This window comes from Danio aesculapii, chromosome 15, assembly GCF_903798145.1.
Source record: "Danio aesculapii chromosome 15, fDanAes4.1, whole genome shotgun sequence".
Taxonomy (NCBI): domain Eukaryota; kingdom Metazoa; phylum Chordata; class Actinopteri; order Cypriniformes; family Danionidae; genus Danio; species Danio aesculapii.
The window spans coordinates 5,420,317-5,434,687 of NC_079449.1; the positions used below are offsets into that span (position 1 = coordinate 5,420,317).

General features: G+C 33.9%; 1 protein-coding gene across 2 annotated transcripts in view; it reads right to left on the reverse strand.

Moving 5' to 3' along the window:
* The window catches only part of actn4 (actinin, alpha 4), a 120,671-nt gene that overhangs the window by 46,474 nt on the left and 59,826 nt on the right, over positions 1–14,371 (reverse strand). For both annotated transcript variants that reach the window (XM_056473098.1, XM_056473097.1), the window contains exons 2-6: positions 9,500–9,614; positions 5,890–6,009; positions 4,557–4,643; positions 4,344–4,431; positions 1,835–1,913 (exon numbers count right to left, since the gene is read on the reverse strand). In XM_056473098.1, coding sequence (XP_056329073.1) covers positions 1,835–1,913; positions 4,344–4,431; positions 4,557–4,643; positions 5,890–6,009; positions 9,500–9,614 — 489 coding nt within the window. The remainder of the gene's footprint in view (positions 1–1,834; positions 1,914–4,343; positions 4,432–4,556; positions 4,644–5,889; positions 6,010–9,499; positions 9,615–14,371) is intronic.

A 14,371-nucleotide genomic window follows, 5' to 3' on the forward strand; every position in this document is an offset into this window, starting at 1 on the left:
TCATCTTTGACAACATTTCTTCTCTGATTGGTCTACAGTGGAATGAGGGCGGGACCAATTTGTCAATCACTTAAAGTGGACCTATTATGCTCTTTTTTGCAAGATGTAAAACAACTCTCTGATGTCCTTAGTGTGTGTATGTGAAGTTTCAGCTCAAAATATCACACAAATAATGCTTTAGAACTCTTTTGAACTGCCCCTTTTAGGCTTTGATCCTATTTGTGCCATGTTAGTGACTGTCGCTTCATAATCTGATGAGATTGTGCTTCTTTTCAAAAGAGGGCGGAGCTACAGATGCCTATGTGTCAGCATAGCAGCAGATTCAAAACTCTAATGGCAGTCTGCTGCTTCTCACTCAGGGCTGTTTACACTAATGAGGGAGATATAGTCACTAGTGGGTGGGGCTTTCCCCATCTTGTGATTTGTACAAAGATAGAATTTCAAAGTGTTTCTGCAGACTGTTTTTATCAAGCATGATTATAAAAAATACAATTAATTCCTTTTTCACCATTAGAGGCTGGTTATATTCACACAATAACTGTGTTTAAACCATTATTAAAGTGACTTTTGCATAATTGGTTTCCTTTAAAATCCACCAATAGCAAACCACAAACATCCAATAAATTCCCTGATCACATTCAAGCCCTGCCAAAAATTCAAGAAGCCATTTCACTAAGATATGCATCACTATATGGAAGATTTGCATTACTTTTATGCAATGACAAAATTTTCCTTATTTATTCATTTTTAAGGATTATTATAAATTTGCTAATAAAAATTGTTGTATTTATTTGTTGGGTTCTGTCCCCTTTAAGAGAGAACGATGCAGGAGATCGCATTGGACTCTGCGATTAAAAATAATAATAATAAAAATAAGTACACAATGCTCAGCTAGTGATTCATGTTGTTTTGTGCCGATAACCTGTAAAACTGCTCTAAAACTGATATTTCCCTGTTCCCAGTGTGGTAAGAAAGTTTAATTCTTGTTTTTGTATCATTGTTGTGAAGTTTGAATTGCATTTTTGAGATTGCTAAATGAAATTAGCGCCTAATGCGATTTATTTGTTGATTAATGTTAATTATACACATTTTTGCTTTATGTTTATTAGGCGGAAGTTATCTAGGAATATTTTCTGTAATATTTATGAGTGTTTTGTGCTTGGGGAACCATTCTAGGGGCTCATATGCTCTGAATATATGGTCATGTTTGATTACTTTACTGAAATATTGACTATACTGTGATGTATCAGCTATCAAAGTGAAATAGCTTTGATTCATTAGTAATATTGTAGTGTTATCTTCATTGATAACATTTATTTATTTAGTAAATGCTTAGTTAACCTATCTGCTATTGTTGTTTATGATTTGGGCAACACAGTGGTTCAGTGGTTAGCACTGTGGCCTCACAGAAAGAGGGTTGCTGGTTCGGGTCCTGGCTGGGTCCGTTGGCATTTCTGTGTGGAGTTTGCATGTTCTCCAAGTGTTGGCATGGGTTTCCTCTGAGTATAGGTGAATTGAATAAACTAAATTGGCCGTATTGTATGAGTGTGTGTATGGATGAATATGTATGGGTGTTTTCCCAGTGCTGGGTTGCAGCTGGAAGGGCATCCGAAACTTAAAACACATGCTGGATACCGAAGAAAAATGTTTATGGTTTGCTTTTGTAGTACATTTGGACTAAAACCCCTTGCACATTCTGTAAAACTGGCCTCTGATTATACCTTTATATATTGATAACTTTAAATAAACATGCCAAATAATAATTATTATAATTTAACACCAAGTTGGCCCACAGATTGTTAACATCCTAAAAAACTTGGGCTTTTGTTCTTACCTTTCTCAGCTTGTCATAATCGATGAGCTCTGGTCTGTGTCTGTGGATCAGAGCATTGAAGGCAAGGCCATCCTTCCAGCTGGTGAAAGAGGAAAATCAAGAAATGTTTAGTGCATGTTTTCATTTTATCCAGAAGAGGGCAGCGCTCAAACCACACAGGATATACTCTCCTTAATTCTGCATTTATGTCAATGGCCGACTCAAACGCTGACAAACGAGTTTGCAAAGCAACTGTGAAATTGACAGTGCAATCTTTTATCTGATCTTCAGCTATTATTGATCATTTGTTTAATTCAAATACATCCTAAACAGCACTACATGCAAAAAGCCGACTTTGAGTGAGTCAACAAACCAAAAACCACATGAAACACTCCCTGGACGCGCTCCCGATGAAGAGATTATGGGCAATGAGCAGTCAAATAAAGGTTCAACAGGTCATCTGCAGGTTTACAACAGTAAATTTAAGACTTTAAAAAGACATTTTAAGACCAACTAAAGACAATTTAAGGGAAAATATTCATAGAAGGGAAAATAATGCAGCAATGTGTTGAGAATTACATATAATAGGGCACATTAAGAGTTGTTTATATAAAGATTTCTATATATAAACATATATAATGATAAATGCTTGATATGACAGACATAGCGAAAGACTTTACACTTTTTTCCTATTAAACTTTTATAACAAGACAAAATAATAATAAAAATGAGTAAATAATAAAATGATAAATAGCAGAACTTATTAATAATATTAATAATGTCGGCACAATAGCCTAGCGCAGTGTTTCCCAACCCTGTTCCTGAAGGCACACAACAGTCCACATTTTCAACCTCTCCCTAATCAAACACACCTGAATCAACTCATCAAAGCATCAGAAGAGACTCCAACACCTGAAATGAATGGGTCAGATAATGGAGACATCCAAAATATGTACTGTTGGTGTGCCTCCAGGAACAGGGATGGGAAACACTGGCCTAGTGGTTAGCGCACTGACATTCCCGGCTCGAGGACATTTCCTGTCCCTACCCCCTCTCTCTCTCCCACTTCGCTTCCTATCTGAAATACTGTCCTATCAACTTTAAAAAGGTCAAAAAAAAATCTTTAAATAAATATAATATCAATAATAATAATAATATTAATAAAAAATAATAATAATAATAAACAACAGTAAATAATACAAAAAATATGCTCAAAAATAATATTAAAAGGGGAGGAGGAGGTTGGAGAAGGTGAATAGAAAGATTTTAAAGTAAAACTTCCAACATATTTTTAAAATCAATTATTTTTACATTAAATATGTTAATGCTGGAATATCAGATTCAAGCACTCGAATATGGAAATTACTTTTACCTTCTGATCAGACCCATTGTATATTTATATATCAAATCAGTTGCCATGCTTTAAAGGCAGTTGCTGACAATAAAATGCGTTACTATAATCGAGAACACTGAAGCGGTTCTCATGTGAGCAGCGTCTCTCTCCGCTATAGGACCTCTCTCTTTGATTGTGGTCTCTCACATTGTCCCACAACAACATTAAAACAGTGTAGATTAGTCTACAATGCTTTATATTTATTTAATAGTCATTTGACATTAGATTTGTTTTAAGTAACACAATAGTTACTTTCCCTGGTAATTAGTTACTTTTATAATTATGTAAGTTAGTTACTAACTCAGTCACTATTTGTGAGAAGTAACTAGTAACTATAACTACCGGTAACTACTCTTTTAAAGGAACGTGTCCAACACAGATTATACACAGTACATCCCACAGACGTAAATAAAATAAGAAAATCTGTCATTTTAAGATACAATGACATCCTGAATGAAGCAATAACACCGCTCATTCTGAAGGGTCTCATAGATGATTATAATGCTAAAATGCTGAAATTAGACTTGTGCTTCACTTTAAAATGAAATGTTGGTTCAAGGAAACATCTCCTCACAAAAATAATGACACTTTAATCTTAATTTAGGACTTGCTGCTCTGATTTAAGATCTTTTTAATACTTTAAATCACTGAAAAGCAAATTAAGCAATATCTGTTTAGTGAAGAGAAGATCTTTTCAACATTTCTAATCATAATAGTTTTAATAACTCATTTCTAATAACTGATTTCTTTTATCTCTGCCATGATGATGATAATAATATTTGACCAGATATTTTTCAACACACTAGTATTCAGCCCAAAGTGACATTTAAAGGCTTGACTAGGTTAATTAGGCAAGTTAGGGTAATTAGGCAAGGTACTGTATAACAGTGGTTTGTTCTGGAGACAATCGAAAAATAATATTGCTTAATAATTTTGACCTTAAAATGATTTTAAATAGAAAAAAAACGGCTTTCATTCTAGCCAAAATAAAACAAATAAGACTTTCTCCAGAAGAAAAAATACTATAGGAATTATTGTGAAAAATTCCTTGCTTTTTTAAACATAACTTGGGAAATATTTGAGAAAAAACAAAAACACAGGAGGGGGAATAATTCTGACTTCAGCTGTACATCTAACCTGATATGGAAGTTCTGGACGTTGACGTTCTTGTAAGGAGCTGTCTTTCTCTGACACCAGAGCAACAGGCCTTCTTTAGCGGAGGTTTCTGAAGAGAGAGGAACAGTATATTCATTAGGTTTGTTTGGATTCATTCTGCTGAGTATGTTTGATTATGCTGGGCAGAGCTGCTGCTGCTGTGAATGCTACAGTGATCTGAAGGTTAAATTATACCCTCCACTGAGATGTCCTGGATGGCGAAGCGGAGGATGATGGTCCAAATCATTCCCAGAGTCATCTTGGCATTTCCATCCACAATTTCTATAAACACAGATGTGCAAAAGGTTTATATTTTAAGAGTGAAAAAATACCTTTATTTCTTTTTCTGTTTAAATAAATAAATAAAAATATTTATTTATTTAAATTTCAATAAACAAATAAATAAAAATATAAAAATTATATATTACTAGTTTTCTTTTAATTGTTATTTATATTTTTATTGCAAACATTTCCACATTTACTTACAGATGTATGGTACAGTGATATTTCTATATTGTATATACAATATAAAACCAATTTTATCTCTATAGCACATAAAAATGCTATAGACCAAAGTGCTTTCTAACATAACTTATCATTTTTATATCTTGGTTTTATGCTAATTGTATGCTAATAAAATGATAATACGTTTATAGCCATGCATCAGGGTTTTATTATAAAAAAATGCAATAGACCAAAGTGCTTTCTAACATAGCATATTTTTATATCTTAGTTTTATGCTAATAAAATTATAATACGTTTATATCCATGCATCAGGGTTTTATTCTAAAATATGCAATTTTTTACAATATATTTTTTGCCATTTTGTTTATCTACAAAGTTGTTATTTTAATTTTATGCTAATAAATTTTTTTGAATATATTTATTGCCATGCATCAGTGCTTTATTATAATTTATGCATTTTCTTTAAATTATATTTTTTCATTTAATATTTTCTGTTTTAGTATTTTTTTTGCCATTTTACTAGCTTTGTTTGTCTACAAAGTTATTATTTTTATATGTTAGTTTTATCAAAAAATAAATGAAAATAAATAGCTTTTTTGTTTTTAAATTTGCATCAGTTAGTACCATGTTTTTATTGTTATTACATTTTTAAATGTTTTAGTTTGAGCTAATAAACAGTAACCCTTGCATATGCATCCACTATATAAACATAAACAGTTACTCAACAACTGTTGAGTAACACAGAAAAAAAAGACACCAATAATATAAACCCTGACCAGAATGTTTGAGCAGCAGCAATGCAAATGCTGGCAATGCATGCAGTGCAAACACTAATAACTCAAACAGTGTTCAGAAACACAGACTCAATCTGTCCGAGACGGTCACTGCATCAACATGAGGGAGGATCCAAAAGGTCACAATTTCCCAAACACACACGCAATATCCCAAACGCACACACACTTTTACATCTGATGTGGCATTTCGACTGGGCAAGGAAATGTTGATCATCTTCAGAATATGTTTGAAAATACAGTCATACAGAGAGGAAAATGTGTGTGTATACCTTCTGCACCGATGGACACCAGTTTGACTCCTTTGCTGGCGATGAAGTCCAGCGCTTTGTTGACATTGTTGATCTTGTGCACTCTCATCTTGCCTCTTTCAGGCTTTGGTAACCTCTCCCCTGTATAAACACACACACACACTTGATGAGTTTCACAGTCTTTCCATCACATCAGCATATTTATTAACCTGATTATTCTCTCCTTGGCTAAACATTAACTCTGTGTTTCTGCAATACTGCAAACAGCTTTGGAAAATTGCAAATAAACAACAGCGTTTAAGTGTGAATGAATGAATGAATGAATGAATGAATGAATGAATGAATGAATGAATGAATGAATGAATGCTCAAATAAATGTGAATGAATGCGTACGCAGGTATATGGCAAATACACAAGTGTACAAATGAGTGACTGAGTGATCGAGTGAGTGACTGAATGAGAAAATGTGAATAACTGAGATGATGAGAGAATGAGTGAATGAATGATCAAGTGAATGAGAGCAAATAATTGAGTGAATGATCGAGTGAGCCATCAAATAATTGAGTGAGTGAATGGTACAGTGAGGGAATGATATAGTGAGTTAGTGGAAAATGAATGTGTGAGTGAATGATTGAGTGTGTAGATAATCGAGTGAACGATCAAATGATTGAGTGAATGATTGAGCAAGTGAGCAAATGAGTGATTGAATGATTGAGTGTGTGAATAAATTGAGTGAGTAATCAAATGATTGAGAGAATGATCGAGTGAGCTATCAAATGAGCGAGTGAATAATTGAGGGAATGATTGAGTGAGTGTGCAAATGAGTAAGTGAATAATTTAGCGAGTTAGCAGGCAAATGAGTGAGTGAATGATTAGGAAAACAAATGAGGGAGTGAAAAGTGATTAAGTGAAAAATCAAATGATTAAGCACATAAGGATAAATGACTGAGTGAGTGAAAAATTGAAAAAGTAAATGAGTACGCGAATGACTGAGTGAGCAAATAAATGAGTGAGTAAATAATTGAGTAAATGATTGACTGAATGAGCAAGTAAATGACTGAATAAATAAGCCAGCAAATGAGTGAATAAGTGACTCAGCAAATGAGCAAATAAATAAGTAATAATAATAATAAATAAGTAATAATAAATAAGTGAATAATGAATAAGTGAATAAATGAGTCAGCTAATGCTTGAGTGAATAAATGATTGGGGTGATTTGTTGAGCAAATGAGTGAGAAAGTGACAGAAAAAATGAGTGAATGATCGAGTGACTTAGCGGGCAAATGAGTAACTGAATGATTGGGTGAGCAAATGAGTAAGTGAATAATTAAGTAAGTCAATGATTAAGTGAGAAATCAAATGATTAAGCACATAAGGGTGAATGATTGAGTGAGTGAAAGATTGAAAAAGTAAATGAGTATGCGAATGACTGAGTGAGCAAATGAATGAGTGAGTAAATAATCAAGTGAGTAAATGAGTGACTGAATGAGCAAGTAAATTAGTGAATAAGTGACTCAGCAAACAAGCAAATAAATCAGTGAACAATGAATAAGTGAATAAAAGAGACGCAAATAAATGATTGGGGTGATTTATTGAGCAACTGAGTGGACGAGTCATCAAATGAGGAGCAAATGAGTGTGAGAATGAGCAAGTTAATGAATGAATGAGCGAACAAACGACTAATGCACTGAGCAAATAAATTAGTAAGTGAATGAATGAGCGAGATTGCAAATAGGTAAATGAATGAGAGCCAATCAAGTGAGTGAGCAAATGAGAAAGTGAGCAAATAAGTGAGTGAATAATCAAATGAGTAAATAAGTGACTTAATGAGCAAGTAAATGAATGAATAAGTGAGCCAGTAAATGGGTGGCTAAATGAGTGAATAAGTGACTCAGCAAACAAGTAAATAAGTGAACAATGAATAAGTGAATAAATGAGCCGCAAATGCGAGTGAATGAATGATTGGGGTGATTTATTGAGCGAGTCAATGACGAAGTCAGAAATCAAATGATTAAGCTCATAAGGGTGAATGATTGAGGAAGTAAATGAGTATGTGAATGAGTGAGCAAGTGAATAAATGAGCCAATGAATGAGTGAATAATCAAGTGAGTAAATGAGTGACTGAATGAACAAGTAAATGAGTGAATAAATGAACTAGCAAGAGCGAGTGAAAGAGTGAATAAGTGACTTCGCAAATGAGCAAATAAATTAGTGAATAATGAATAAGTGAATAAATAAGCAAATGCATGAATTAGTAAATGACTGGGGTGATTGAGCAAATGAGTCAACAAATCACTGAGTAAATGAGAGTGAATGATCAAGTGCGTTCATGGATAAATAAGTAACTGAATGATCGGGTGAGCAAATGAGTGAACAAGAAAATGAGTGAGTGAATAATCGAGTAAGTCAATGATTAAGTGAGGAAGCAAATGATTAAGCACATAAGTGTGAATGATTGAGTGAGTAAAAGATTGGGGAAGTAAATGAGTACACGAATGACTGAGCCAATGAGTGAGTGAATAATCAATGAGTAAATGAGTGACTGAATGAGCAAGGAAATGAGTGAATAGGTGAGTCAGCAAATGAGCAAATAAATAAGTAAATAATGAATAAGTGAATAAATGAATCAACTAATGCGTATAGTGGGTAAATAAATGATTGCAGTGATTTATTGAGCAAATGAACGAATGAGTCAGAAAATGAATGAGCAAATGAGTAAGAGAATGAGCAAGTTAATGAGTGAGTGAGCAAATTAGTGAGGAATGAGTAAACAATTGACTAATGAAACGAGCCAATGAGTGAGTGAATAATAGAGTAAATGAGTGACTGAATGAGTAAGTAAATGAGTGAATAAGTAAGCCAGCAAATGAGCGAGTAAATGAGTGATTAAGTGACTCTGCAAATGAGCAAATTAATAAGTGAACAATGAATAAGCCGCAAATGCAAGTGAATGAATGATTGGGGTGATTTATTGAGCAAATGAGTGAATGAGTCAGCAAATGACTAAGCAAATGAGTAAATGAGAGTGAATGATCGGGTAAGTTGGTGGGCTAATGAGTGAGTGAATAATCGAGCAAGTCAACGATTAAGAGAGGAATCAAATGATTAAGCACACAAGTGTGAATGATTAAGTGAGTGAAAAATTGAGGAAGTAAACTGAGGAGTATGCGAATGACTGAGTGAATAGTCAAGTGAGTAAATGAGTGACTGAATGAGCAAGGAAATGAGTGAATGAGGCAGCAAATGAGCAAATGAATAAGTGAATAATGAATAAGTGAATTAATGAGTCCGCTAATGATTGAGTGAATAAATGATTGGGGTGATTTGAGCAAATGATTGGGAAATTAATGAGTATTGAGAATGAGCAAGTGATAAAACTAGTGATGAATGAGTGAACAAATGACTAATGAAATGAGCAAAAAAATTACAGAGTGAATGCATGAATGATCGAGATTGCAAAAAAGTGAATGAATGAAAACCAATCAAGTGGGAGAGCAAATGCATGAATGAATAATTCAAGTAAAGGAATGAGTGAATGAATAAGTAAACGAAAACAATGGTGAGTAAATCACCACGTCATCAAATCAAGTGAATGAATGAGTGAGTGAATAATCTGAATGAGCGCTCTGACCTGATATGACCTCCAGGAGCAGCATTAGTTTGAGTCCATCTCTGAAATCCTCCTCGATGTTTTCGATCTGCGTTCCCGCTTTCCTCAGGTGAGAGTTGCACCAGGCCGTGAAAGTCTAGAACAAACAGGAAGTTATGTTAAAACAAGTGGAAGTGAGGTCACAGAGGCAGGCAAACAGGAAACGGGCTGTGCTTAAGAAGTTTACAGAGGAAACCAGTTCAAAAATCAACATCCGAAGAATTGACAATATAATACTACATCTACTTTTGCACGCTACAGTTTGACAAACTTTGAATTACTCTATACATCACAGACAAAATATGACATTTGATGTGTTAAGACAAATGACAAATTGACAATGTTCTAGTATTTGCCACTGTAAATCATTGCTACTTTCAATAAACATTAAGAAAATATATTAATTTATGAAGAAATTGAAATAACACTTAAATAAATGTCAATATTACACAAAGTTTAACTTGGTTTTTATGCTAAACAACATTCTTAATTTCTCCTTTTTTTAAATGACAAGTTTAACATTGTTAAAAGTTTATTTATTGTGGAGACGATTACATAAATAATCAAAAATATATAATTGTTGGCTTTTGGTCTAAATCGATTAAGCATAACTTCTATTCAACCTAACATATTTCTGCTATACAGGGTTCATACACATTTTTACTACTAAACTTCCACGACTTTACCATGGTTTTTCCAAGTCTTTCAAGTAAATTTTCATGACCTAATATTTCATGCAATGTCTACATATGCGTGGTAAAAAACCATGCATGATCAAATTTATTACAGCATATCCTAAAACACGCAGCAATCTATTTAGTTTCAATTTGCATTTATATCTATGTCAAATTGATTTACGTGATGCTTGCACCACACTAACAACATGAGAGCATGTGATTGGCCAAGGACAGAATGGAAGTAAAGACAACTAACCTATATTCAAGCATACAGATATTTATTTTCCATGAATTTTCCAAAACTTAGTGGGTTTTTCTGTTTTTCCAAGACTGGAAAATGCCATGTCAAAATTCCATGACTTTTCCAGGTTTTTCATGACCGTATGATCCCTGGTTATAAACCCTTAAGTTTCAAGCCTGTTTATTCATGCCTTAGTTTTTGTATCAATGGAAGATAATGTATCGGGATATATGGCTCTGTTATTTTTAACTGTGTAAATGTTTTTAGTTTTCTTTCCCTGATTTTATTAAGATGGATTGTTGGTGATTTGGATGGATGTCGGCCCGATTGGGTAGCTTTACTTGGACAGAGGAAAATGACTTTAAGTCTTTAAATTTTAGACATTCAGATTTAAGATGCCACAGACACCCTCAAACGAAACTTACTAACTGAAATAACTTTAAAGTACCATAACTAAAACTGAAAAAATTAACACATAAATAAAACAATATTTTATATAAATTAAAAACTGAACCAGAATAAAAAATAGTAAAAGATTCTAAAACAGAATTTATACAATAAAATTAACATAAGAAAATAAATAAGAATTAAACTAGAACAAATAAATAACCCAAACAAAAGTTATCAATAGTAAAAAATATTTTTTAAAAACTAAAAGAAAAATTACTAAATCACGAAATTATTAATAAGAAAATAAAACTAAAAAAAGAAACATTCTATATTCTATATTGTGGATGGAAATATGAAGCTATTTTCAATTTATTAAATCTATAATGTGATATATAGACAAGTACCATAATGTTAATTGAAGCACAAAAAAAACTTTATTATTTATCTAAAATAATAACATGTTTGTTGAATTGCTAAAGTAAATGCACTTAAATCTGAATAAATACGAAATAATAATAATAATATTAAACAACAATAATAATAAATTCTAATACACAATTAATAATACACAAAAATCAAAACGAAAAATTAAATAACAGAATTGAAAAAATAAAATTATTAAAATAAATAAATAAATAAACTGATTTAAAATCAAATAGACAGGGTAGGGGACAGTTGAATTGATGTCATTATTTTGTCATTTCAGCCTGTATGCTTTGATAGTAATATTAATAATACCAACAACAACGATAATAATAATAATAATAATAATACCAACAACAACAACAAAAATGATGATGATGATGATAATAATAATGATAATAATAATAATAATAATAATAATAATAATACCAACAATAACAACAACAACAATAATAATGATAATAATAATAACATTTTTTTTAATTAAATAATAAATATATTAATATATGATTTTTAAAAATGAAAATGCACAACAGTATTATTAATAATAATAATAATAATAATAATAATAATAATAATATATATATATATATATATATATATATATATATATATATTATTGTTACATAAATATATTTTTTCAAAATGATTAAATCTATAATAATATGCAAGTAATACTAAAACAACCCTATTCTGTGCATACCCCCTCTATATTTTAAACGCATCAAGCCTAATATGGAGAGAGATGCACTCATTAACACCGACTCACTAACTGACCAGCGGATCACTAGTTTAGTGAAGCAGGACACAGACGGGCATCAGATCACACTGGGAAAGGGGTTTCTAGGCCTACAGCCCGACACACAAAGACTCCATTGAGTTTAGTGGATAATGAGGCCCTTCATCACCCCCACCCTCATACTACAGGCAGGCACCTACCAGAGACAGAGCCACCACACCAAAACAACACACACACTGTCAACAAACGCCAGATTGACAAACTCTGAAATAGTTCACTGACATATCATATTTAAGGTGGGAAGATGTCATTTTACAAAAGATCTTAGCAAATTTGCATATGTAAATCACTGTTAACGAAATCCAAGACACACTTAAACTTGCTTTATGTCCAGTAACAGTGTGCGTGTGTGTGCGTGTGTGTGTGTGTGTGTGTGTGTGTGTGTGTGTATACTAAATTAAACAAAAATGACAGCATAAAATAATGATGCATGAGTAAACGCAAAATAAACGAAGAAATAAAATAGAGTTTAATACTAAAATGACACACACACACACACACACACACACACACACACACACACACACACACACAATCACAGTGTCAACAAATACCATTTAATGAGGCCTGAAATACCACAGTGAACAGTGGCTCTGTGTGTGTGTGTGTGTGTGTGTGTGTGTGTGTGTGTGTGAGAGACATGTATTTGTGTAAGCGAGTGTCCGCTTTAGAGTGCGAGTGTGTATGCGTGCAAGAATGTGTATGTGTTTTGCGGAAGAATGTGTGTGGGGGGGAAGGGAATGTGTGTGTGCGCATGTGGGAGTGTGTGTGTCTGAATTTGAAAGGTGTGCATGTATAAGGAAGAGAGTGTGTTGTGTTTGTGTATCTATTAGAAAGGTGTGTGTATGTATGTGGAAGTGTGTGTCTGTATAAAAGGTGTGCTTGTATGTGGAAGAGAAAGTGTGTGTGCGTATCTGTAATTGAAAGGCGTGCGTGTATGTGAAAATGTGTGCGTGTTTGTGGAGGAGTGTGTGTGTGTGTCTGTTTGAAAGGTGTATGTGGAAGTGTGTGTGCGTGTGTGTATAAGAGTGTGTGTGTTTGTTTTTTGTTTATGTTGTGTTTGTGTGTCGTGAATGTATCTGTGCGTGTTTGAATTAGTGTGTTGTGTGTCTGTTGTGCATCTAAGTGTGTGTGTGTGTGTGTCCCAGTGTTTTGTTTATTTTGGGCCGTTTGTGTTAGAATGGTTTATGTTTGTGTGTCATTGTGTTTGTGCAGGCTTGAATGTGTGTGTGTGTGTGTGTGTGTGTGTGTGTGTGTGTGTGTGTGTGTGTGTGTGTGTGTAAGGGGAGCCCAACGCTATGCCTGTGATTAGTTGTGTGTGTGTGTGTGTGTGTGTGTGTGTCGTCACTCCAAATCAGATGAATGAGAGAGGAAGCTCCACCACACATGTAGCATTAATGTGCTTCTGTTTCACTGTGATCAAACTCTCTCAGCTGACATGCGCCACTCCCTGCTCGAGATGAAGCACACACACACACACACACACACACACACACACACACACACACACACACACACACACACTCAAACGCAAAGGTGTGGTACTCTCAAAGGAATTAGCTCTACACACACACACAAGCTCTAAACACCTGAGCAGATCAGTAAAGTCAACAGCTGACAGACTTCACTAACAGCACTACATCCATCCACACTACTACACACACCAATGAAAATCAAGACCAAAGCAAACTGAGAAATCTAAATGCACATGATGCTTAATAAGAGGTCACTGTACAATACCAAAACATCCTGTGGATTTCAGAACTCTTCAGATTCAGTGTGCGGATGTATTTCTGTTTGCATGTGTGTGTGTGTGTGTGTGTGTGTGTGTGTGTGTGTGTGTGTGTGTGTGTGTGTGTGGTATTACAGACATGACATTTGCAGTGTGGAGAACACATTAATGATCAGTAAATGCAGAGCTCGACCTTCCAGCAGGAGTCAGTCAGAGATCTTCAGATGAAACACACTGATGATGAGACTCTAATACAGTAATATGGAGATATCATCATCATCACGCACACACACTTCACCGCTGTACCATATATCTCGAAATTTTGATACCGTCAAACCTCCTCCTTATTTTACCCCAGTATATGGTATTACCGTGAATAATAAACAAGATGATGACGTAAGGATAAGACAATGTTTTTTCACTGTGTGGAAAGAGACCATTTCCTGCACCAAGAACTGAATTTTGTCAGTGCATCAGTACAGGTTTTCCAATGGACATAGTACCTGCATACTGGCGGTGGACCTAGATGTTGTTGGTCCTGCATTGGGAGGCGTTGAAACTGTTGCACTAAGTGAACTCTGATCCATCCTTG